At 43.0% G+C, this 25,708-nt stretch overlaps 1 protein-coding gene and 1 pseudogene across 4 annotated transcripts; one reads left to right on the top strand and one right to left on the bottom strand.

Annotated features, from left to right (window-relative positions):
• Positions 1-564: 564 nt before the first annotated feature.
• On the top strand, positions 565-18,592 carry ZSCAN25 (zinc finger and SCAN domain containing 25). Of its 4 annotated transcripts, none has more exons than XM_041748425.1 (7): positions 566-1,047; positions 2,930-3,041; positions 4,114-4,529; positions 6,486-6,687; positions 7,302-7,393; positions 8,771-8,897; positions 11,876-18,591. In XM_041748425.1, the coding sequence occupies exons 3-7, from the start codon at positions 4,143-4,145 to the stop codon at positions 12,706-12,708; spliced, it is 1,641 nt and encodes a 546-aa protein (XP_041604359.1). In that variant the 5' UTR covers positions 566-1,047; positions 2,930-3,041; positions 4,114-4,142; the 3' UTR covers positions 12,709-18,591. The 4 variants fall into 4 exon arrangements, with proteins under 4 accessions (XP_041604361.1, XP_041604359.1, XP_041604360.1 ...); XM_041748426.1 differs by lacking the exon at positions 566-1,047 and adding an exon at positions 1,082-1,659; XM_041748427.1 differs by lacking the exon at positions 2,930-3,041 and having other exon boundaries at positions 565-1,047.
• Positions 10,649-10,728, bottom strand: LOC121488400 (annotated as a pseudogene).
• Positions 18,593-25,708: the final 7,116 nt, after the last annotated feature.

Raw genomic sequence — 25,708 nt, 5'->3', positions numbered from 1 at the left:
AGAATCTAAGATCCTGTGAGCCCAGCTGGACTTGGTTCTGGATGCAGTATAAGGTATGGACAGGGCATTGTCTCTTTCCAGATGACCAATCAGTTGTCTGCTTTTTAAATGTCCATTCTTATTGATATGGCCTTTGACATTTACTAAATTATTCCATCTTTTCTCTCATTCTCCAGATCCAATCGATCCTCAAACCTTGGTAGTTTCACTACCCCATAAGTTTCCTATCGCTCCTTGCAATCTCAGGTCTCACCGACCGCCCCAGGTCTGTCTCATCCTCACTCCTGGACTGCCTTTCTAAGGCTCGTTTACCGACAGTCGTCTCATGTCTCCACCCCTCTCCCTCCTTGCTCAGTCTTTCTCAAAGAGTTCTCAGCAGCTTCTTTCCAAAATTTGTCCCTTCTCGCTTTTAAACCTTTCTATGGCTTCCCATTGCCTTTAGATTATCATCCGAAATGCCTTGTTTAATCGTCTGCTCCAGTGGCCAGGGTGGTGTCGCAATGCCGTCAATCCCTCCACCTTTGCTGGGGACACTCACCTCACTTTTTGGTCCATCCTTCAAATCTAAGCTGAGGAGCCTTCCCTGACTCCCTTCTCCCAACTACTCGGGTGGAGGTCCCTCATATGCGAGCCGACAGTATTCGGTGCTTCCCTCCGTCACTCTCGGCTCTGGCGCCTCACACAACGTACAAGAAGCGCGGAGTAAGCACGTGTACACCCCTTGGACTCTAAAGTTCCTGGAGGGAGGCTTCGTGTCTGGTAGTATGTCTGCAGCGTCCTTCTCACGGTGGGAAAGCAGATGCAAAGGCACTGAAGTGCCCAAGGGCCTGACGATCGCGAGACTCCCCAAGAACCGGGTCTGTGGACTCGCGCCTGAGCTCCGGGACGGCGCCAGTAGCCCAGTGATCATAGAGACGCACCGGCCTCCGAGAGTCCTAGAGAGGAAGCGGAAGGGGCTCTTTCCTTACGCACCTGTCTGACAGCGTCCGTGGCCCACTTCCGGTCCGGTGAGGGTTTGGGCCGGGCTGGCGAGGCTGAGGGACCGCGGTGAGAGGCGGGTTGGGGGCGACTTGGGCGGTGGGGCAGAGGCGGACGGGGCGGCTCGGCCGGGCTTCGGGGCAGCTGCGGGCCGCGGTGGCGGCGGCGGGGCTGACGCAGGGGGCGGCGCGTCTCCCCGGAGCTGCCTCTCGCGGCTCGGAGGCCTGGCGGGGCGGGACGCGGGGGCTCAGGTGGGGGCGAGGTTGGTCTGGTCTGGCCCGGATTACCTCAGCGCCGCGGGTGGCCACGAACTCGGGTCCCGGAGCCAACCGCGGATCTCTCAGAAAATTGAAAGTAGTCATTTTAGAGCGAGACGTGGGATGCTTACGTAAAGAATGGCTTCTCTCTCTCTCTCTCTTTTAAAGATTTTATTTATTTATTATGAGAAACAGAGAGACAGAGGCAGAGGGAGAAGCAGGCTCCTTGCAGGGAGCCCGACGTGGGACTCGATCCTGGGTCTCCAGGATCACGCCCTGGACTGAAGGCGGCGCTAAACCGCCGAGCCACCTGGGCTGCCCCGGCTTCTCTTTAAGCCTTCTCTTCGCGAAGTGCCAGGGAAGAAAGATGAATGAGGAGGACCTTTCTCGCCCTCAGGGAATCTGGTAGTCGGAGACACATTTGGTAAACATTTGCGCTGTGATGCGATAAATTCAACAGAGGAGTGAATAAATACAGTAGCTGAAAAGTCAGGAAAGAGCTCAATTGATGCAGTAGAGAAAACGAGTTGACTGAAAATATAAAATAGGTTTAAGAAGGATGTATAAGAACACAAACACCTGAGAGAATATTAAGTAGAAGCTTTTAAAGTACCTCCTGCCAGTTGCTTTAACTCTGTGGTGTTAAGAGTGATCTTTCCCTCCTCTAAAAACCGGGCCTCTTCCCCGCTTTGGACTCCTAGGTCTGTCTTCCCAGCTTGGGTACCCCCCCACTCCAACTTGAGCCCATCATGAAATTAAATAGTACTCATCCTCCAGTCTAGTATAAGCCTCTTCTTGTTCATGAGTACTCGAACCGACATTAACGTTTCTCTCATTTTGGCTTCCCCCCCGGGTGGCTTTTCTGTGCCCTATCCTTTGGGAGGTGAACCTTGGCCAGCCATCTAACCTCTGGTATCTTCAGTTTCTTCATTTGAAAAGTAGGAGGAGGGACGCCTGGGTGGCTCAGCGGTTGAACATCTGCCTTTCACTCGGCATGATCCCAGAGTCTGGGGATTGAGTCCCACATCTGGCTTCCTGCATGGATCCTGCTTCTCCCTCTGCCTATGTCTCTGCCTCTTTGTCTCTCACGAATAAATACAGAAAATCTTAAAAAAAAGAAGAAGAAAAGTAGGAGGAGTAATATTCCCTATACAGAATGGTTATTAAGTCTTTTTTTTTAAATTTTTATTTATTTATGATAGTCACACAGAGAGAGAGAGAGAGGCAGAGACACAGGCAGAGGGAGAAGCAGGCTCCATGCACCGGGAGCCTGACGTGGGACTCGATCCTGGGTCTCCAGGATCGCGCCCTGGGCCAAAGGCAGGCGCCAAGGCGCTGCGCCACCCAGGGATCCCCAGAATGGTTATTAAGTCTTAAGCGAGAGTGTGTTCACAGGTTTTCTAACTGGTAAAACCTATACAAGTTAAAAATCTTTAAAAATTAAAAAAATTTTTTTTGAGACAGCAAGAGAGTGTGCACAGGAAGGGAAGGGGCAGAGGGAGAGAGAATCCTGAGGCAGACTCCCTGGTGAGTGCGGAACAGGGTGCAGAGTTCAACCCCAGGACCCTGAGGTCATGACTTGAGGTGAAATCAAGAGTTGGTGCTTAACTGATGGAGCCACCCAGCTCCCCCGCAAGTTAAAAATCTTTTGATCAATTATAATGATTATTTGTTACTCTGTTGTTTCCTCTAAGCTGAGCACAGGGTCACATCCAAGCCACTGGCAAGTCTGTTGGTTTTATCTCCAAAATATATCTTGACTCTGCATCTTTGCCACCATCCTGAGCCTCTCCTGCTTGGACCACTGTAAGTGCTGCTTCCCTTCTTGCCCCTGTAACCTATTCTCTTTGGACACATAACAGGCAAAATGACCTTTGTAAAACAACTCCCCACTAAATGAGATTAAACCAGGCAGCCCCGGTGGCGCAGCGGTTTAGCGCTGCCTGCAGCCCAGGGTGTGATCCTGGAGACCCAACATCGAGTCCCATGTCGGGCTCCCTGCATGGAGCCTGCTTCTCCCTCTCCTGGGTCTCTGCCTCTCTCCCTCTCTCTCTCTCTCTCTCTCTCTCTGTGTCTCGCATGAATAAATAAATAAAATCTTAAAAAAAAAAAAGATTAAGCCATAATTTTAGTGTGTCCCAGTGTCTGGATAATCTGGTGCTGCCTGCCTCTGCCACCTATTGTGCAGCTGTGTCCCTCATTTAACTCTGTAAAAGCCATACTGTACTTTGGCTTGTTCTCAGATATACACAGTAATTTCTGGCCTCAATCCTTGTGTCTGGAAAAAAATCTTGAATGACTGACTCATTTTTATCCTTTCGGTCTCAGACTACATGTCATCTTTTTAGAAAATCCTTCTTCAAGTTCATCCTCCATTAACAGAGCACCCTGCATATTTCCTTTCTAGAATTTAACTCTATTTATAATTTTAATTAATTAATTATTTTTGTCTACTGCACCTAGTATATGAGTTTCAAAGTGCAAGTGCCTTATTTGTCTTGTTCTGTATTATATTTCTAGTTTTTGCAGGTCTGACATATGTGTACTTAAAGTGTATTATACTTTTGGAAGAGTAGGCCTAGGTGACTGATCTAATTATAATGTGTTTTATATTCTCTGATTTTAGTTTTATCTTCCTAATGAGATCCTGTGTGTTTGTGGGTATAAAGTAAACCCATAATTTTTCTGCACATACTAGGTGGTTAGCATATACTTACTAAAGTGAATCGACATGATTTGCAGAATATACGTTGAGTCTTTTGAAAGTAATTGTCATGTCCTCCAGCAGAATATCCATTGATGTAGACACAGAACTGGGATGGATTGACTTTCCCTTTGACTCATTTATGCTGTCTTTATTGTTTGGTCTTCTCAACAGACCCTCAGTCTTCTGGGAGGGGTGTGAAGATGCTTAAGGAGCGTCCAGGGATGGCAGAAGACCGTCAGCAGCAGATGGGTGTTCCTGTGGTAAAGCTGGAGAAAGAGTTGCCATGGGGCAGGGGAAGGGAGGACCCTAGTCCTGAAACTTTTCGACTGAGGTTTCGACAGTTCCGCTACCAGGAGGCAGCTGGTCCCCAGGAAGCCCTCAGGGAACTCCAGGAACTCTGTCGCCAGTGGCTGAGGCCTGAGCTGCACACCAAGGAGCAGATCTTGGAGCTGCTGGTGCTGGAGCAGTTCCTAACCATCCTGCCACGGGAGTTCTATGCCTGGATTCGGGAGCACGGCCTGGAGAGTGGCAAGGCTCTTGTGGCCATGGTGGAGGACTTCACAGAGAGAACATTGGAGGCCAAGGCGGTGGGTGAGAAGGGGGCATCTGGGTCTTGTTTCATTGGTGTGAGAAGGGGAGATTTAACGAGTTGAAAGGTTTGAGGAAGCCATGGGAGTAGATGAGGTGTACAGTCTCCTTTCTCTGTTCCCAGACTCCTTGATGTACTTTCTGGAAGACAGTGGAGTTTTCAGCAAGAAAAGCCATTCTCAGGGAAGAAGCAGGGCCTGTAGAAGAGCCTTTAGCTTCCTTTTTGGTCATCAGGACAGAGGTCATATTTCCCTTGTGATCCTCAGTCCTAAAAAAGGCAATTATGACCAGTTTAAGGTCCCCCATAGACTCGTTTTTCTTTGGGCAGAGATGCATTTTGGAATGCAGGGAATTCCACTTGGGTGAATATTCTTATTAAGAAACATTGCCTGAACAGTGCTGTTTCCATATCTGGGGTGTCGGCTCAAATGGCTCATATCTGGGGACTCCAGGATCGCGCCCCAGGCCAAAGGCAGACGCTAAACCACTGAACCACCCAGGGATCCCTGTTCTGGTGACACCAGGCAACTGTATCTCAGATGCTTCCTTGGGACTTGACCATGCGTCTGTGACTCTTCGGTATAGTTATCTGATTGTTGGCTGGGAAAGAAGAAAGCAGGACTTAATGTTAACTGTTTTGCTTGCAAGTAACCATCTTTCTTCACTTTATCCTTCCTTTTCCTACTGCAGTCACTTCTGACTTCCTCTACAATCCTAGGATTTTTTTAAAAAATATATTTTAAAGATTTTATTTATTTATTCATGATAGACATTTATTTATTTATTTTTTTGATTTTATTTATTTATTTATTTATTTATTTATTTATTTATTTATGATAGAGAGAGAGAGAGAGAGGGAGAGGGGCAGAGACACAGGCAGAGGGAGAAGCAGGCTCCATGCCGGGAGCCCGACGTGGGACTCGATCTGGGGACTCCAGGATCGCGCCCCAGGCCAAAGGCAGACGCTAAACCACTGAGCCACCCAGGGATCCCTGTTTTTTATTTATTTATTTATCTATCTATCTATCTATCTATCTATTTATTTATTTATTAACTCCCAATTTAGGAGCTTAAAAGTAGACCAAGAAAGACCTGTTATTGTGAGTGTGTCTCAGTGTGAGTTGTCCTGATTTTCCTTGCTATTTTTAGAGCAAGTTTTTCTAATTAGCTAATTCACTGCAGAATTGAGGCTTTGTATTTTTTACTGTCAGCATTTATAATTGGGGGATTTTTTTTCTAGTAGGAAGTGTTTTGGGCTAAAATTCTCAGCCACACAATATTTAGCCTGTCTGTGATATTTTTCATGGTAGAATTTGGTCAGTATTGAGGCTGGTGGAAGGGACCCTTGCAAAAGGGTATGGGCGCATAATAGTTGCTCAGAACCTGATAAAGCGAGGTTGGCCTCTTTTTCACCTTCTCACTGATGTCCTGGGGAAGAGCCTAACCAGCTTTCTTCCTCTCCCTTGTGGCTGGAAGGGTTCTTTTCTTAGTTCTTTCTCTTTCTCTCTCTTTTTAAAAATTTTTATTTATTTGACAGAGTACAAGCAGAGGGAGCAGCAGGCAGAGGGAGAGGCAGAAGCATACTCTCTACTGAGCAGGGAGTGTGGTGCGGGGCTCCATCCCAGGACCCTGGAATCATGACCTGAGCTATAGGCAGATACTTTTTTTTTTTTTTTTTTTATGATAGTCACAGAGAGAGAGAGAGAGAGGCAGAGACACAGGCGGAGGGAGAAGCAGGCTCCATGCACTGGGAGCCTGATGTGGGATTCGATCCTGGGTCTCCAGGATCGCGCCCTGGGCCAAAGGCAGGCGCCAAACCGCTGTGCCACCCAGGGATCCCCTGTAGGCAGATACTTAACAACTGAGCTACGCAGGCGCCGTTGGTTCTCTTGTTAGGTTTTAATTCAGCTCCCTCACAGGGGTTCATTCTAATTGGTGTTGGGGACTGTCCTTAGGTTCCATGCCACGTGCAGGGAGAGCAGCAGGAGACAGCACTTGGCAGAGGCCCTTGGGAACCAGGTGTTCACCTGGGGCCGGTGGAGGTCAAGCCTGAGTGGGGGATGACCCATGGAGAAGGAGTTCAAGGCCTAGACCAAGGCACCGAGGAGCAACTCAGTCAGGACCCTGGAGCTGGGACACAAGCCTTCCAGGAGCAGGGTAAGATGCAAACCATAAAGAATTAAGGACACAGAAAACTGCTTTGTGACCCTGTTCTTTACAAGCCTTGCAATTGATAAATTAAGTGACCTGTGAGCTGCAATTACAGTTTTCCTGGTTACTTCCTTGACTTCAGTCGGAAACAGATGAAGTGAGAAATTGTTTTCTATCTTGACTCTGATTTCTGCAGGGGATATCTAGGATTATGCTCTCTTACCATTCTCTTCTCATTTCCTTCACATCCCTTTCTAGAAACTTCCTGGAAATATGCAGTTAACATGTAGGAATATTTTTTAAGTAGGCAAACTACATATATCCCTAAAAGTTCCATATATCCCTAAAAGTAATATATGAAATTATTGTGTTACTGAATTTCAGAGGGGGTTATTCCCAGAGTGTGACCAGGGAGCACGGCTGTATTTCAAGGGACAGGGCATATTGGATTGGGACCATCTTCCCATTTGAGAACAGGGTAGGCTGTACTCAAACCCCTAAATGTATTTTGAGGCTCCTTAAGGTTCCTAGTGTTCTGTGTATCAGGCAGTGGACACCTTTGAACAAGCTAACTGCAAGACAGAGCTAATCTTTCTCATGGTCTTTTTCCCTTTGCTTAGCTCTGCCAGTTCTTCAGGCTGGTCCGGGCCTCCCTCCAGTGAACAGCAGAGACCAAGAGATGGCAGCTGGGTTCCTTACAGCTGGACCCCAGGTGAGCTTGTATCTCTGACCTTCTGGGTATGTTACTTTGAAAGAGGAATGAGGTTCAGTTTCCTCAAAGTATCTCTGCACAACAAAGCACCATCCACAAGTTGAATTATTCTACTTTTCTTGTTCTGATGGATATGACAGCTTTGTTTTCTCTACTTTATCATCCTCATTTGTTAACTTGAGTTGAGTCTTATTTATGCCTTAGGGTCCAGGCATAAGGCTCAATTCACTTGTTTTTATTACTCTGTGACTTTTTTTTGGATTGACTCAGGATTACTCTTTTAATTGTGAGGAGAAAGACATTGATAGAAACCCCATAGGCTCAATCTAGGCTGTCATGGTTGCTCAGTAACCCTTTGTGGGTAGCCTTTATGGATACTTCTTCTACTACTCTTCCTCTGAACCCTTCCTCCCTTGTCAGCAAGAATGTAGCTGTCTCAGGGTTGGGGATTCCCTGGAGCACTGAGCAGAGTGGTTCCTCTGGCCCCTACCCTGGCTATACGAGGAGTTTTGGCCATGTTTGCACTTCTTGTTTGCACTTGCCTGCCATAGATAGGAGTAATGAGCACAGTGGGGCACTCTTGCCATGTCCACTGGGTGCTGAGCATTACCAGGGACCTGGGGGATTTCCACTGTGGCACCTTTCTGAAGAGGACAGTGAGTTTTATAGTGAAGAGTTCCTGTAGAAGGAAAGCTGTCATTTGGCAGAAAAAAACATGAATCAAGTGTGGTCTAGCTAAAACAGTGTTTGGGCAAGGTTTATGCTTATGTCATTTCTTATTCCTGTTTTCCTAGGAAGGAGACAAAAGATGATAGCCTGTTTTAATTTTGCCAGACCCTCCCCTTCTGCTATCATAGTTCTTTAAGGTGTCACGATGACACTGAATTTATTTTAACACAGCATTGTTCTTAAGACAAAGCCTTCCCAAATATTTACTTAGCTCTGAGGGAAAAATCAGGTTTTTATTATTATTATTATTATTATTTTTTATTGGAGTTTGATTTGAAAAATCAGTTTTAAAAAAAAGAAAAGAAAAATCATTTTAGAAGAGGGGATAAATAGCACCTCTGAAGCTTGATCAAACTTGAGGATTGAATAGAGGCAATTGAAAAATGGGAATTGGGTGCTGTGGTTGTTAGGGTACAAACTCGGTGATTGCAGCAGAGACTCAGAAATACAGTGGCTCAGATGAGTCCATTACTTCCCTGACATTAACTGTCAAGAGGTAGACCCTTCTGCTCCCAAGACCAGTAGCAACTTGGTTTCTTCCATCTTTTTGCTCTCTTCTTTCCTAGTGTTTTCCTGTGTTCTCTCCTTCTTTTAGACTCTTTACTCTGGGATTATTTCTCTATCTATAGCAATCTCTTGTTGTTTCAGGGGTTAGGGTCATTTAAAGATATGGCCCTAGCCTTCCCCGAGGAGGAGTGGAGGCATGTGACCCCAGCCCAGATAGATTGCTTTGGGGAATATGTAGAACCCCAGGACTGTGGAGTCTCAGCTCCAGGTAAGACTGCTTCCATTCCAAAGGTAAGAAACAGGAGTTTTGAAATCTCCAGGTCAGGGTTTTTGCCTTTGCCCCAGATTTCAGAACTTGGTGCTACTGACACAAGAAGATGAGTAAACAGGTCCAAAGAGAGAGTGTGGACCCAGGTTTAAGAGGCTGGCCATGTGCTTTCCTGCCAGTAAAGGAGTGAACAAGGGGGCAAGAAAACACAAGGTAGTTGTTCTGATTGTGATGAGACAGGTCAGTCATTAGGATTCCTGGAGCACCTACTCTGTGACTGAGGAGTACCCAGTTCAACATATGTTACAAAGAGCTGTAAAATTTCTATAATGGTAGAGGGTGTGGAAACCCTTGGACATAACTGTGCAGTGTGGGAGTTCATGCAGTGTGCCCCAGATGGTGGTACTGGCATTTCAGCACCTTGATCCCCCTCAGGGACAAAATTCTGCTAGTGATGCTGCTGTGTGCTTCAAGGATTCTGCCCTCCTATTTCCAGAGGGTTTTACGTGCCCCTGGCCATTCCGACTGTTCTAGAGACTTTGGCCATATGCTTGTCCTCCTCTTATTGTTGCTTAACAACTCAGCCCGGTGTTTATGCTGAGTCTGGGTGGGCCATGGTCTGTTTCCCATGCAACTGTTTACTGGTCATCTCAACCTTCAGATTATCCTGGGATTTATTCTTATGTACCTGTGACTCCTGCATTGACAGCTATGTAGGATTGGGCCTGGGAAACCAGAATTTCATAATATGTAATACCTGGCACATACTTATATCTCCTTAGGGCCCAGGTAAGGTTTGTGCATTGTGTGTAGTTTCAGTTTTACTATGTAATATCTCAAAACTGGAAACTACCAGCTGGAACTGGTAGTTCCAAAACTGGAAACTACCAAAACTGGAAATTTACCAAATAAATATCAGCCAAGTTAGTAAATAGATTATAATATGGTCTTACAGTATAATACCATACACCAATGAAAAAGAACATAGATGATACATGATGATACAAGTTTGGATAGCATGTTTGCCTGGGGGGCAGGATATAGTCACTGGAGGGCATGGGAGAGGGCTTTCTGGATGCTGGTAATGTTTATTGAGCTGGATGCTATTTACATGGTTGTGTTCATTATGAAAATTCTTTGAACGTTAAAGTTAAGCTTTGTGCACTTTTACTTTCCTGGGAAGTTTACAAAAGAATCCATTAGAGGTGAGAGCTATGTCCTTCAAATTTGTTTGGATCAGGAGGCATGAGATGTTTTTCTTTTTGTGTTTTTGACAGCCTCACCTGAAAGAACCTTTTCTGACCCTGAGTGCTACTTGTCTTCTCTCTCTACTTTAAAGTTTTATTTTTTTATTTTTTATTTTTTTAAATTTTTTAAAATTTATTTATGATAGGCACACAGTGAGAGAGAGAGAGGCAGAGACATAGGCAGAGGGAGAAGCAGGCTCCATGCACCGGGAGCCCGATTTGGGATTCGATCCCGGGTCTCCAGGATCGCGCCCCGGGCCAAAGGCAGGCGCTAAACTGCTGTGCCACCCAGGGATCCCTAAAGTTTTATTTTAAAGTGATCTCTATACCCAAAGTGGGGCTTGAACTCACAACGCTGAAATCAAGAGTTGCATGCTCTATTGACTAAAGCAGCCAGGTGCCCCCGTCACTCTCTTTTCTTCTGTCTTGGCTACTTTGCTCCCTAGAGCCTTCCCTTTTTTTTTTTTTTTTTTTTTACTTCCCCTTCTTTTCACCTCCCCTTCCTCCTATTCTTTTGTTTCAATTAGCAATAATCACGCCTCGGATAAACTTCATTGGCTGCGATACTGCCACTGCGCAAAGCTCTTCCTATTCTTTTGTAACAATTGTTCTGTTAATTTAGAGAGAGTGAAAGAGGGATCAGAGGAAGGGCTGAGGCAGTTTAGTAGCATTCATGGGCATTTCAATCTGGTAGAAGTCAGTGCTAGACTGGGTTTCTTCATTCATCCAGTAGTCAGTAAGCCTGTGCCAGGCTCCCAGGAGACCCAGATTAATAAAACTTGGTTAGGTAGGAGCTGCAGAGTGAGCAGGGACCACATGCTGAGCAGGAGTGTGGAGGATATGGAGAGTTCCAAGTAGTTCATCATTGTTGGAATAGGCCTATAATCTCTAGGGAAGGCAAAACGCCTTGATGAATGTAAAGTAGCATTTTCAACAGGGTTGTGTATAAATAAGTGCAGGATAAACAAAGTCCTAATTCAGTATACATGTATTGAAGACACCGAGGTAAGAGAATAAGCAGGGCATATTTCTTCAAGGTAAGCATTGAGTTAGATTTAGAGGGAAATAACAGTTCAAGTTAGCCTATTCTGTAAAAAGGCGTGGAGATTGTTTTAGCTTGGGCTGCTACAGTAGAATATTTTGGACTGGGTAGCTTAAACAACAGACATTTATTTCTCAGAGTTTTAGAGGCTGGGAAGTTCATATCAAGGTTCCTGCAGATACAGTGTCTGGAGATAGCCATCTTCTGGCTTGCAGCCAGGTGCCACCTCATTGTGTCTTCACATGGCAGACAATTGAGGGATCCATCTTGTGTCTCTGCCTCTTTACAAGGGTTATAATCCCATCATGAGGTATCATGCTCACATGACCTCTGTGCAAAGTGCTGTGGTTTCTCTTCGTTTTGTTATAAGGACACTAATTCCATTGGGGGGTGCTTCACCCTCTTGACTGTACCTTATTACTTCTCGAACACCCTGTCTTGTGATAGCATCACATTGGGGCATAGGACTTCAGCTTATGAATTTGGGGGGTGGGGGACATAAATAGTCACAGAGATGGAAGGAAGTAGAGCAAAGTCTGGTTTTAGAGTCAATGAAAGGAAACTATATTGAGGTTTTTGGTCAAAGGGAAAGAGAAGGAATTGTTAGAGGATGCCCTTAGGAGCCAAGTTCTAACAAATTTATTTTCATAGCTTCTGTAGAATTAGCTTGTATCTCCTTTGTCCTGTAGGCATTGGGAGCAAGGAAAAGGAGGCTAAAACCCAGCAGGTAGACCTCAAGGGGGCACTTGCTCGGGTGACGTCAGAGAGGTTTGGGGAAGCCACGCTTCAGAGTCCTGAACTTGGAAGAACCTGTGAGCAGGAGCCCAGTAGCTCTGTGGGAAACATACCAGGGCCACCGCCTCCTCAGCATGGTGTCGTACCCCTGCCTGATGACCTCAAGACCCACAGCTCCTTCTGGAAGCCTTTTCAGTGCCCTGAGTGTGGAAAAGGTTTCAGTCGGAGTTCAAATCTTGTCAGACACCAGCGAACCCACGAAGAAGAGAAATCCTATGGGTGTGTCGAGTGTGGGAAGGGATTCACCTTGAGAGAGTACCTCATGAAGCACCAGAGAACACACCTGGGAAAGAGACCCTATGTGTGCAGTGAGTGCTGGAAAACCTTCAGTCAGAGGCACCATCTTGAGGTCCACCAGAGGAGTCACACTGGGGAGAAGCCCTACAAGTGTGGTGACTGCTGGAAAAGCTTCAGTCGGAGGCAGCATCTGCAGGTGCATCGGAGAACTCACACGGGGGAAAAGCCCTACACCTGTGAGTGTGGCAAGAGCTTCAGCAGGAATGCAAACCTGGCAGTGCACCGGCGAGCCCACACAGGCGAGAAGCCATATGGGTGCCAGGTGTGTGGGAAGCGGTTCAGTAAAGGGGAGCGACTGGTCAGACACCAGAGGATCCATACTGGCGAGAAGCCCTACCACTGTCCTGCCTGTGGGAGGAGCTTCAACCAGAGGTCCATCCTCAATCGGCACCAGAAAACCCAGCATCGCCAAGAGACCCTGGCACAGTAAAGATGCCCTGCTGAAATGCCATCCTTTTTTGTGAATGGAAGGTGCAGGACCTATCAGGACCATCAGCTGGAGGGAGACCTATTGGGAGGATGCATTGGTCTTTAGTCACTGGAAGGGCTTTGAGGTGGGCATTGAAGAGTGATGGGGTGCAGAAAGGCATTTTGACCCATTTTCTTTCCATTTGTTGTCAAACAGAGGCAGGGCAAGGCCTGATATATTTTGAGTTTCCAGAGCGCAGTTCCTCATGTCTCTTATCCAAGTGGTGCGAACAGTTTTTCCTGCCATCTTTTGGGGAAATGATATCCTGAATTTCAGAACATCCTTTGGTGGGATGTTCATATCTGCCTCTCGAGCAAGTCTGATAGTAAAGGCAAAATTTTGTCCCACGGTGGCAACTTAAACCTCATTTTTATGAGGGCTGTATCTACCTGCAAGATCATTAGTTCAGATTCTACCTTCCTTTTCCATTTAACAAATATTTATTGAACAATTACTTTGTGCCTGATACTGGGAACATGGTGAATGAGACATAAGAGACCTGGGTCTCCCAGAGCTTGTGATTTATAGCAGTGGAAACACACAGAACCATTAATAACCCCAGGCATTCTAAGTTATGTTTGCGGTAAGAGCTGTGTGAGAGGATAGTCTTCTGGTGGTCACTCGTTTTGCTCTGCTGCTCAGGTGCTGGATCTTTCCCTCCCCAGTTGGGATCTGTCAGTCAGCTTTGTTTATTTTACTTTCTTTGTAACCTTTTTCTGTCTCTAACATTGTACCCTTATCTGTAAAGTTTCCCCATTATTCCTTGTACTGTAACAGCTATTTACCCATCCATTAGGAAATTAATATTTTGCTATTGATCACTGAATAAACATGAAAGTATTTTTAAAAACACTCAGTTCTGTATAAAGATCTAATTAAATGAATCTGAAAGATGAACTAGTATTAATACCTGATATTTGATGACACTTTACAGCATATTTAGATGCTTTTATTTTCTATTCTTACTTTATTCATTCCACACATATTTATTGAGGCCGCACAGGAACTTGGCTAGTTGCTTGCCATATATCAGTGAATAAAATAGGGGGAAAAGATCCCTGACCTTGTAGAACTTATATTTTAGTGAATATATTGGATCTTTAGAACCACGTAGAGTGGAACCTGTGGATACTCCCATAAACACTCTGGCCCTGGGACCTGAGCCTTTGTCCTTGGTCCTGTGTCAGTTTCTTGCCTTGAAATGCATTTTACCACCTACTTCTTGTTACTGAATAGTCTCTGTTGATACATCTGGATCCTTGTCTGAGAGGCTTTTGGTCTCCAACTGGGAATGATGAGTTTTGCATGAGTGCTAATTCAGGAAAGATAAAGATGTGTGTAGGCATTTAAAAATACGTAATAATGAGAAGATACAGTATTTGTAACCTGTTTACCCTTTATTTTACCATCACTAAAGGGTTTCCTTTCTGTTTAAAATTCTGGAATAGTTTGCTTAAAATTCTGTGGAATGAGCATGGACCACACTGCAGAGTCGTTGTAGTGCTGTGCCATTGAATGCTGGCTGCTGAGTGAGTTACTCTATCTTTGGTTGACAGTACTATAATTCTAAGATGTGATTTGACTTGTGGTGCCTTTTATTTTTATTAAAGGTTTTTAAAATTTATTTGAGACATTGAGAGCACGAGTGGGGGGAAGAGGGCAGAGGGAGAGGGAGAAGCCGACTTCCTGCTAAGCGAGGGGAGCCCAATGCTGGCTGATCCCAGAACCCCGGAATAATGACCTGAGCTGAAGGCAGATGTCTGACTGAGCCATCCAGGTGCCCCTTATGGTGCCTTTTAATATTAGATTCTTTTACTGTTTTTTTTCTCTACATTTTTCATTGTACATAAGATAAATAATGATTTCAACATTATTTATCAAATAACAATATTTATCAAATAATAATTGCAACAGAGAGTTGCATTACTCAGTCTACTTTGAAACATATTGTTTTATTCCATGTTTCTTAGATGGCCGTGGTAGATAGCCATGATATTTAATTTTGAATTAGCAGATGATTTCCTGGTCTCTTAGCTGTCCCCACGAGCCTGCAGTAGCCAGGGCCTAAGTGTATCTGGGATGTTATCCACTGTCTGAAACACTAGGTGGCTGCTGCTTAGCAATGTTGAGATCCAGATGCAAAATCAGCTCCCCCCCCCCCCCCCCCCCCCCCCACTTCCCAGACAACCTTGGCCAAGCTTACAGCCACCTTGCAGCCAAACCCAGGGGTAGGCTTTTCCTAAGTCTCTGGCTTCTGGTCTGTAGGACCCGGGACTGATGTGGCCTGAGTTTGGCCTTCTCTAGGAGGTTCATTTCCAAAACTAGGCAAGGAGTGTTTGGGTATAGGCTGGGAGTTGCTTATCAATGGTCTTTCTGTTTACCTGAATTAAATTGTAGATTCTCTTTGATCATATCCTTAGCCAAATAGGACTGTGGGGTTTTAGCCAATTGAAATCTCTTCAGAGAAGCTTTTGTAGGAGCCGGGGCTTGCTAGCTTTTTCTCTTGGATTCCCCTATCTGCTTTGATACCAAAGTTTATGGATAATGCCTCAAAAAAGCCTCAAAACAAAATTTTTTCTCATAGAATTTTAGTAACATTTTTTTTTCTATTTAGATTTTTTATATAATAGAAAATTTCAAACATATATAATGACTCCCTATGTATTCATTGCTTGGCCTTACCCATCATAAACTCATAGCTAATCTTGTTTTATTTCTACCCTCTCTTCCCTGTCTTCCACCCCTACCGAAGTATTTTGAAGCAATTTCCAAATATTATCTATAAATATTTGTGTGTACCTCTGAAAGGTAAGAACTCTTTGAAAAAGAAAACTCACAATATTATTATCATACCAATAAAAACGAACAGTTCCTTAATTTGTAATTAATGTTTTCTTAACCATGTGCTTTTTAAAAGCTTTTTTTAAAAAAAATTATTTATTTGAGACAGGGAGCATAAGCTGAGGGGAGAAGCAGAGGGAGAGGGAAAAGCTGGTGCTCAATCCAAGGATCCCAGGATTATGACCTGAACTGAAGACAGACAACCGACTGAGCCACCCAGGTGCCCCTTTAAAAGCTTATTTGAGTTATGGTCCAAATAAGATCCATAAACTGCAAATTGGTTGCTTTGTTTTCTAAGTCTTATAGTCTATAGTTCCTATTCTTTTTTTTCTTGAAAGTCATTGAAACAACTAGATTCTGTAGAATTTCTTATCTTTGAATTTCATGTTATTTTCCCCTCCTTTTCCCTTTGATCCCATTTGTTTCCCTTTGATCAGTGAAACCATATGATAATTGTCCTTCTCTGATTGACTTATTTAACTCAGCATAATGCCCTCCAGTTCCATCCACGTGGTTGATGTAAATGGCAAGATTTCATCCGAAGCCCTTTTTTCAGCAGCTAGAAGGCTCATCAGGGAGGCTGAGGAAGAAACAATGACATCGCATTGCCCCTAGTGGCCTTCCTGATAATGGCAGTCATCTCTAGCTATTGTGCCACCCAATTGCAGTCCCATTGAATTCTCTTAGAAATTCGACAAGCCAAATAAATTCACTGGGGCTTCATACAGTTTTGCGTTCCTGTCTTACTTTTTTCTACCTTTATTATGTCAGTTTCTGAAGACCAAACTTCTAGAGAGATGTATCGTGTCCAACCTGTCCCCATTATTGACATGTTTCAATAAAAAAAGCAAAAAGTTTGTTACGATAGGGAGGGCAAGCAATGTTCTTTCTTGTGTTTGTCACTGGGAATTTAAGCTGCTAAGAGAGTGAGGCTGGAAAGGATTGGGTAACTTATATAAGAGTTGTGTCTTGACAAACAGAGGGACTTGGGAGAAGCAATTTTAGTTTTCTGGAAGTGCCGATAAGCTCCAGTATAAAGGCTGCCGTCGTTGTCACATGCTCTAGTCATAGCTCCATCATCTGAGTGGCCAGAGAGCAGAGAATGACAGCAAGCAAGCCTTGGAGCTCACCTCATATGTTTTTCCTTCCTTAGTAAAAACTGCAGTCTCTGGAGAAGGTAGTAGATTAACCTATAGATAGTTTGGGAAAAAGAGGTAATACAAGTCCATTTATGCCTTCTTGACACCCACCTCCGGAGCTATTTGTGCTTACTCGATTTTTTAAAAAGATTTTATTTATTTGAGAGAGGGAGATAGCAAGAGAGAGCATGAGCAGGGGCGAGGGAAAAAGACAAGCAGACTACTTGCTGTGCAGGGAGCCTGAGATCATGCCCTGAGCTGAAGGCAGATGCTTAACTGAGCCACCCAGTTGCCACCTGCGTTTTCTTTCTGTGAAACAGTTGAGAAAAACTAGATCTATATCATCTAGAAATGTCACTGACTCCTGCTCAGCATGTTGTATGAACAGAAGAAGTAGAATGATGTTAAGTAGTTGATCATTTAGAGCCAGTATCTTCATGAGGCCCAGCCTTTATTTTGAAGTATTCCTGCTGCCTGGACTGAGGCGCTAATGGAAGTACTGGTAAATAAGTGATGGGAAAAACCCCAGCAATTAAAACAGTGTGGGACTCCCGCATAAATAGACCAGTGAGTTAGCACAGAAAGTTGAGAAATAGCCCTGGCTTTCTATAGTGATCTAGTATGTAGTAAAGATGGAATCTCAAATCACTGGGCAGAGATCAATCTTTTTTTAAAAAATTGATTGGGATAGTTGGACAGCTATTTGGAGAAAAATAAAAATAGATCCATTTCTCACATCGTATTTAAGAATAAACTCCAGGGCAGCCCAGGTGGCTCAGTAGTTTAGCGCCGCCTTCAGCCTGGAGCATGATCCTGGAGACCCCGGGATCGAGTCCCACGTCATGCTCCCTGTATGGATTCTGCTTCTGTCTCTGCCTCTCTCTCTCTCTCTCTCTCTCTCTCTCATGAATGAATAAATAAATAAATACAATCTTAAAAAAAAAAAAAAAGAATAAACCCCAAATGAATCAATCAGGAATCTGTGAAAAATGAAACTACCCAAGTACCAGAAGACAATGTGGATGTGAATTCCTCTAAAATTCATGTTCAGGGAAAGACTTTCAATCTAGGACTCAAAATCCAGATGCAATAAAAGAAATGATTATTTTTTTAAAAGATTTTATTTATTCATGAGAGAGAGAGAGGCAGAGACACAGGCAGAGGGAGAGGCAGGCTCCATGCAGGGAGCCTGACGTGGGACTTGATTCTGGGATTCCAGGATCACGCCCTGGGCTGAAGGCATCGCTAAACCACTGAGCCACCCGGGCTGCCCAATTTGATTCATTTCTACATAAAAATTTTAAGAACTTCTGTATGGCAAAAACAATAGCAAAGATAAATGTCAGTTTGGAAGAAAGTAATTGCAACATAAATAACACAAAGTTCTAATATTTCTAATATATGAAGAACTTTAAAAACAAACAAACAAAAAAACCCCCAAAAAACCAAGCAAACAATCCCATTGAAAAATGGACAAACTGGAATTCACACACACACACACACACACCAAAAGTGGCTATTAACCATATTTGAAGATGTTGACCTTCACTCAAAATATTCCAATTGAAACTACATGAGAGATTTCCATTCAATTGGCCAAAATTCCAAAACTTGACAGTACATGCTGTTGATGAGTTTGTGAGGAAACAGAATTTTTGTGTTGTTAATGGCATGCAAAATAGTACAACCTCATGTGGAGGAGAATTTAGCAATATCTAACAAAATTATGGGTGAATTTAAAGAGACCTCTAACAATATGAAAATACTTATGTACAACATTCATTATTCATTACAGCATTCTTTTATTTTTATTTTTTAAAGATTTTATTTATTTATTCATGAGAGACACACACAGGCAGAGACACAGGCAGGGGGAGAAGTAGGCTCCATGCAGGGAGCCCTATGTGGGAATCCATCCCAGGTCTCCAGGATCACACCCTGGCCCTAGGCTGAAGGCGGTGCTAAATTGCTGAGCCATCCAGGCTGCCCCCCCCCCCTTTTTAAAGGTTTTATTTATTCATGAGAGACATAGGGGCAGAGACACAGAGGGAGAAGCAGGCACCATTCAGGGAGCCTGACATGGTATTCAATCCTGGGACTCCAGGATCACGTCCTGGGGCGAAGGCAGATGCTAAACCGCTGAGCCACTCAGGGATCCCTCGTTACAGCATTCTTACCACAAAAATATTTGAAGCTGCATAAATATCCAGGATAGGTGATTGAAAAACTATGGCACATCCATGCGATGTAGTGTGCAGCTTTAAACCATTATTGGGTCAGTTTTCACAATTGGAATATGGATCTAGATGAGATAAAATTATCGTATTGATGTTAAATATACTAGTGTTGATAACTTGTTACGTAAGAAAATATCTCTGTTCTTAGGAAATAGAAGTATTTAAGGATAAAGGACCATTTGTGTGTGTGTGTGTGTGTGTGTGTCTACACATATATACACAAATACACAGAGGTGAAATGGAGGCAGGTCAGAGGAGGAGGGAAGAGAAGAAACAAGGTAAAAATGTTAATGATAAGTGAATCTGGGCAAAGGATATATGGGTAATTTGCACTATTGTTTTTGCAACTTTTCTGTAAGGTTGAAGTTATTTTATTATAAAAATTTAAAATAAAAACAATAACAACAGGATTTATTAGTTATGAATGTGGAAGGAAAAGGGTAGCAAGTCCTTGTCCAATGATAATGGCCCTGAGGTGGGGGCAAGAGGGTGATGCAGCATTTAGCTAATGAGATGCACTGAATTAGTCATACCTCATTTTGCACAATAGCTGCAGATTCATTCCCATGCTCTTTTTCACTGTGCACACTGTTGTCCAAGGCTTCTTCATGCAGTGACTGAAGGAAGATCTTTGGTGTTGCAGTTTCCATAAAGGAAATTCAAATTTTCAGTGATTTCATCCCTGGGCTTGGTTTTGTATAGGTGTACTAACAGGATACTTTCCACTCAGCCTTTACACTGGTCATTTGCTTAAGGTTTTGTGGCCTCTACGAATGGTTTCAGCTACATTTTACCTCTGCCTCAAATTGAACCATTTCTCCCAAACCTGGTTTTAGCCCATTGCTATTTCACGATTTGTAATTTACTTGTGCTCTACAACAGGGCAAAACTGATGGTCAAATAAATGAAATCTGGTTTGAGCAGCAATGAGTTAAAAGGGAAAAGCGAGTCTAATTTTAGAATTGTGGAAGATGAGGGGCACCTGAGTGGCTTCCTTGTTTGAGTGTCTGCCTTCAGCGTGGGTCATGATCCCAGGACTCTAGGATCAAGACCTCCCTCTGCCTCTCCCCACCTATTGTGCACTCTCTCACTCTCTCAAGTAAATAAATAATTAGAATGGATAAAGAAGATGTGCTTTATGTATACAATGGAATATTACTCAGCCATTAGAAACGATAAATACCCACCATTTGCTTCAACGTGGATGGAACTGGAGGGTATTATGCTGAGTGAAGTAAGTCAATAGGAGAAGGGCAAACTGTATGTTCTCATTCATTTGGGGAATATAAATAATAGTGAAAGGGAATATAAGGGAAGGGAGAAGAAATGTGTGGGAAATATCAGAAAGGGAGACAGCACATAAAGACTCCTAACTCTGGGAAACGAACTAGGGGTGGTGGAAGGGGAGGAAGGCGGGGGATGGGGGTGAATGGGTGATGGGCACTGAGGGGGGCACTTGACGGGATGAGCACTGGGTGTTATTCTGTATGTTGGTAAATTGAACACCAATAAAAAATAAATTTATTAAAAAAATAAATAATTAGAATCTTAAAAAAAATACCTGACTCATTAGAATTGTTGAATATGAAATGACAGAAGGGTTGTTAGATGTTGGGGACTGGTTTTAAGAAAGTCTATTTATTGGTGTCTTTTGTTTTGTTTTTTAGATTTAGCTGATATGCTGGGACTTAGGCACCCAGAAGGCATGTGGTTGACACTCCTAGTGTGTGCTAGAGTTTATGTACCACTCAGTGACCATGGATGTACATTGGGAAGCTCTCCTAACATGAGGCCCTAACAAACCTCAAAGAACCTCACTCCAGCCCACAGCCAGTGATGTTAGAACATCAGGAGCTGTTAAACCTAAGACCCATAATATTCCAGTGTCCTCACTTGTTCGCTAACTTCCCTGCACTCCCCCACTCCAATTTTAGTATATGTGCTGCCAAGGGAGCACCCCTCCCCCACTCCAAATGTGACCCAAATATCTCTCTGGTAAATCCCACCTGGGCTCTGATCATACTTCTACATTGAAGTACTTTCTACTTTAGCAAGCTCAGGGAACAGTAGGATTGATAACTAGATTGTGTAGGATTGGATTGTAGAAGATCATTTGCTAATAGAATCATGACATCTGACTCAAAAGATTCAATGTAGCAGATCAAAAAGCAAGTGATCCAGCTCCATTGTCTTAAGACCTTTCCCCTGCTTTCCATGATCCTGCAGAGGAAATTGCTGCCTCTGGGTGGTAGTCAACACTCAGTAAAGCCAGCTTTATCAGGTTGCTGAGCTGTATTCCTACCTTTGCTGATGGTGGAGTTGGCAAGTCCTTGTCATACTAATGCTCAAGGTGAAAACTATCCTTAGGAAATTTCAGATTGAGGTTTTGTCCTTCATGCTGTTAAATTAATTAAACAAGGAGGCCATTAGGCATTTTTTTAAAATTGAAATTCAATTTGCTAACACATAGCATAACACCCAGTGCTCTTCCCATCAAGTGCCCCGCTCAGTGCCTGTCACCTAGTCACCCCAACCCCTCCCCCACCTCCCTTTCCACTACCCCTTGTTCGTTTCCCAGAGTTAGGTGTCTCTCATGTTCTGTTACCCTCACTGATATTTTCGCTCATTTTCTCTCTTTTCCCTTTAATTCCCTTTCACTATTTTTTATATTCCCCAAATGAATAAGACCATATAATGTTTGTCTTTCTCCGATTGACTTACTTTACTCAGCATAATACCCTCCAGTTCCATCCACGTCGAAGCAAATGGTGGATATTTGTTGTTTCTAATGGCTGAGTAATATTCCATTGTATACATAGGCCACATATTCTTTTTTTTCTTACAAGTTTATTTTTTATTGGTGTTCAATTTGCCAACATATAGAATAACACCCAGTGCTCATCCCGTCAAGTGCCCACCTCAGTGCCCGTCACCCAGTCACCCCCACCCCCTGCCTACCACCCCTTCCATCACCCCTAGTTCATTTCCCAGAGTTAGGAGTTTTTCATGATCTGTCTCCCTCTCTGATATTTCCCATTCATTTTTTTCTCCTTTCCCCTTTATTCCCTTTCACTATTTTTTATATTCCCCAAATGAATGAGACCATACACTGTTTGCCCTTCTCCTATTGACTTACTTCACTCAGCATAATACCCTCCAGTTCCATCCACGTTGAAACAAATGGTGGGTATTTGTCGTTTCTAATGGCTGAGGAATATTCCATTGTATACATAAAGCACATCTTCTTTATCCATTCATCTTTCGATGGACACCGAGGCTCCTTCCACAGTTTGGCTATTGTGGACATTGCTGCTAGAAACATCGGGGTGCAGGTGTCCCGGCGTTTCATTGCATCTGTATCTTTGGGGTAAATCCCCAGCAGGGCAATTGCTGGGTTGTAGGGCAGTTCTATTTTTAACTCTTTGAGGAACCTCCACACATTTTTCCAGAGTGGCTGCACCAGTTCACATTCCCACCAACAGTACAAGAGGGTTCCCCTTTCTCCACATCCTCTCCAACATTTGTGGTTTCCTGCCTTGTTAATTTCCCCCATTCTCACTAGTGTGAGGTGGGATCTCAATGTGATTTTGATTTATATTTCCCTGATGGCCAGTGATGCAGAGCATTTTCTCATATGCTTGTTGGCCATGTCTATGTTTTCCTCTGTGAAATTTCTGTTCATGTCTTTTGCCCATTTCATGATTGGATTGTTTGTTTCTTTGCTGTTGAGTTTAATAAGTTCTTTTTTTTAAAGATTTTATTTATTTATTAATGAGAGACAGAGAGACAGACAGAGAGAGAAACAGAGACACAGGCACAGGGAGAAGCAGGCTCCATGCAGGGAGCCCGATGTGGGACTTGATCCTGGGACTCTAGGATCACGCCCTGGCTGAAGGCAGCACTAAACTGCTGAGCCACCTGGGCTGCACTAATAAGTTCTTTATAGATCTTGGGTACTAGCCCTTTATCTGATAGGTCATTTGCAAATATCTTCTCCCATTCTGTAGGTTTTAGTTTTGTTGACTGTTTCTTTTGCTGTGCAGCAGCTTTTTATTTTTTTTATTTTTTATTTATTTATTTTTTTTGCAGCAGCTTTTTATTTTGATTAAGTCCCAGTAGTTCATTTTTGCTTTTGTTTCCCTTGCCTTTATGGATGTATCTTGCAAGAAGTTGCTGTGGCCAAGTTCAAAAAGGGTGTTGCCTGTGTTCTCCTCTAGGATTCTGATGGATTCTTGTCTCACATTTAGATCTTTCATCCATTTGAGTTTATCTTTGTGTATGGTGTAAGATAATGGTCTAGTTTCATTCTTCTGCATGTGGATGTCCAATTTTCCCAACACCATTTATTAAAGAGACTTTTTTCCAGTGGATAGTTTTTCCTGCTTTGTCGATTATTAGTTGACCATAGAGTTGAGGGTCCACTTCTGGATTCTCTATTCTGTTCCATTGATCTATGTGTCTGTTTTTGTGCCAGTACCACACTGTCCTGATGACCACAGCTTTGTAGTACAACCTGAAATCTGGCATTGTGATGCCCCCAGCTATGGTTTTCTTTTTTAATATTTCCCTGGCTATTCGGGGTCTTTTCTGATTCCACACAAATCTTAAGATAATTTGTTCTAACTCTCTGAAGAAAGTCCATGGTATTTTGATAAGGATTGCATTAAATGTGTAAATTGCCCTGGGTAACATTGACATTTTCACAATATTAATTCTGCCAATCCATGAGCATGGAATATTTTTCCATCTCTTTGTGTCTTCCTCAATTTCTTTCAGAAGTGTTCTGTAGTTTTTAGGGTATAGATTCTTTGCCACTAGGGATTTTTAATGCCTTGACAGCCTATATAAGCAATACAAAACCTAAACCTGTCAATGCCTCAAGGTTAAGAAATTGAAACATAGGGATGAACAATCACAGATAGCCAACTAGGCTTTCCCCTATAAAGCAACCTTAAGTTATAGCCAAATAGTGTCTTTGCTTTGCTTCTTATCTTTCTAAATGTTTTGCTATTACCTCCTGTGCTCCTAGCCACTTCTGGTTTGGTACTGTCTAATAGGAATAGATTTTTGCTCAAACTCATAACATTTTAAAAAATTTTATTTAATTTCAGTAATTAACATGTGATATATATTTATATATATTTTTAATTGAAGTTCAATTTGCCAACATACAGTATAACACCCAGTGCTCATCCCTTCAAGTGCCCTCCTCAGTGCTCGTCACCCAGTCACCCCAACCCCCCACCTGCCTCCCCTTCCACTAACCCTTGTTCATTTCCAGGAGTCTGTCATGTTTATTAACCCTCTCTAATTTTTTCCACTCATTTTCCTTCCTTTCCCCTATAGTTCCTTTCACTATTTCTTATATTACATATGATGTGTTTTGGTTTCAAAAGTAGAAGTCAGTGAGTCATCAGTCTTACATAATACCCGGTGCTCATTACATAACATGTCCTCCTTAAGGTCTTTCACTCAGTTACCCCATTTCCCTACCATCCTCCCCTCCAGCAACCTTCAGTCTCCCTTTCTGATTTTGTCTTTTTTTTCTCTCTTCTCCTATGATCCTCTGTTTTGTTTCTTAAATTCCACATAAGAGTGAGATCATATGATAATTGTCCCTCTCTGATTGATTTATTTTGCTTAATGTAATATCCTTTAGTTCCATCCACATTGTTACAGACTGCAAGATTTTATTCTTTTTGATGGTTGAGTAGTATTCCATTGTATATACATAGCACATCTTCTTTATGCATTCATCTGTCGGTGGACATCTAGGCTCTTTCTGTAGTATGGCTATTTTGGACATTGCTGCTAATAACATTGGGGCGCAGGTGCCCCTTCAGATCGCTACATTTGTGTCTTTGGGGTAAATACCCAGTAGTGCAATTGCTGGGTCATAGAGTAGCTCTCTTTTCAACTTTTTGAAGAACCTCCATACTGTTTTCCAGAGTGGCTGTACCAGCTTGCATTCCCACCAACAGTGCAAGAAGATTCCCCTTTCTCTACATCTTCGCCAACATTTGTTGTTTCCTGTCTTGTTATTTTAGCCATTCTGACTAGTGTGAAGTAGTATTTCATTGTAGTTTTGATTTGTATTTCCCTGATGTCAGGTGATATAGAGCATTTTTTCATGTGTTGGTTGGCCATTTATATGTCTACTTTGGAGGAATGTCTGTTCATATCTTCTCATTTCTTGACTGGATTATTTGTTTTTGGGTGTTGAGTTTGCTAAGTTCTTTATAGGTCTAGGATACTAGTCCTTTATCTGATATATCATTTGCAAATATCTTCTCCCATTCGGTAGGTTGCTTTTTAGTTTTGTTGACTGTTTCCTTTGCTGTGCACAAGCTTTTGATCTTGATGAAGTCTCAGTAGTTAATTTTTTGCCTTTGTTTCCCTTGTCTTTGGAGATGGGTCTAGCAAGAAGTTGTGCAGCTGAGGTCACAGAGGTTGCTGCCTATGTTCTCCTCTAGGATTTTGATGAATTCCTGGCTCACATGTAGGTCTTTCATCCATTTTGAGTTGACCTTTGTGTATGGTGTGAGGAAATGGTCCAGTTTCATTCTTCTACATATCCAATTTTCCCAACATCATTTATTGAAGAGATTGTCTTTTTTCCATTGGATATTCTTTCCTGCTTTGTCAAAAATTAATTGACCATAGAGTCATGGCTCCAGTTCTCTATTCTATTCCATTGATCTATGTGTCTTTTTTTGTGCAGTACCATACTGTCTTGATGATTAT

This window comes from Vulpes lagopus, chromosome 3 (genome assembly GCF_018345385.1).
Source record: "Vulpes lagopus strain Blue_001 chromosome 3, ASM1834538v1, whole genome shotgun sequence".
NCBI lineage: Eukaryota > Metazoa > Chordata > Mammalia > Carnivora > Canidae > Vulpes > Vulpes lagopus.
The sequence above is the reverse complement of the archived record's forward strand: the minus strand, read 5'-3'. Positions and strand labels throughout refer to the sequence as shown.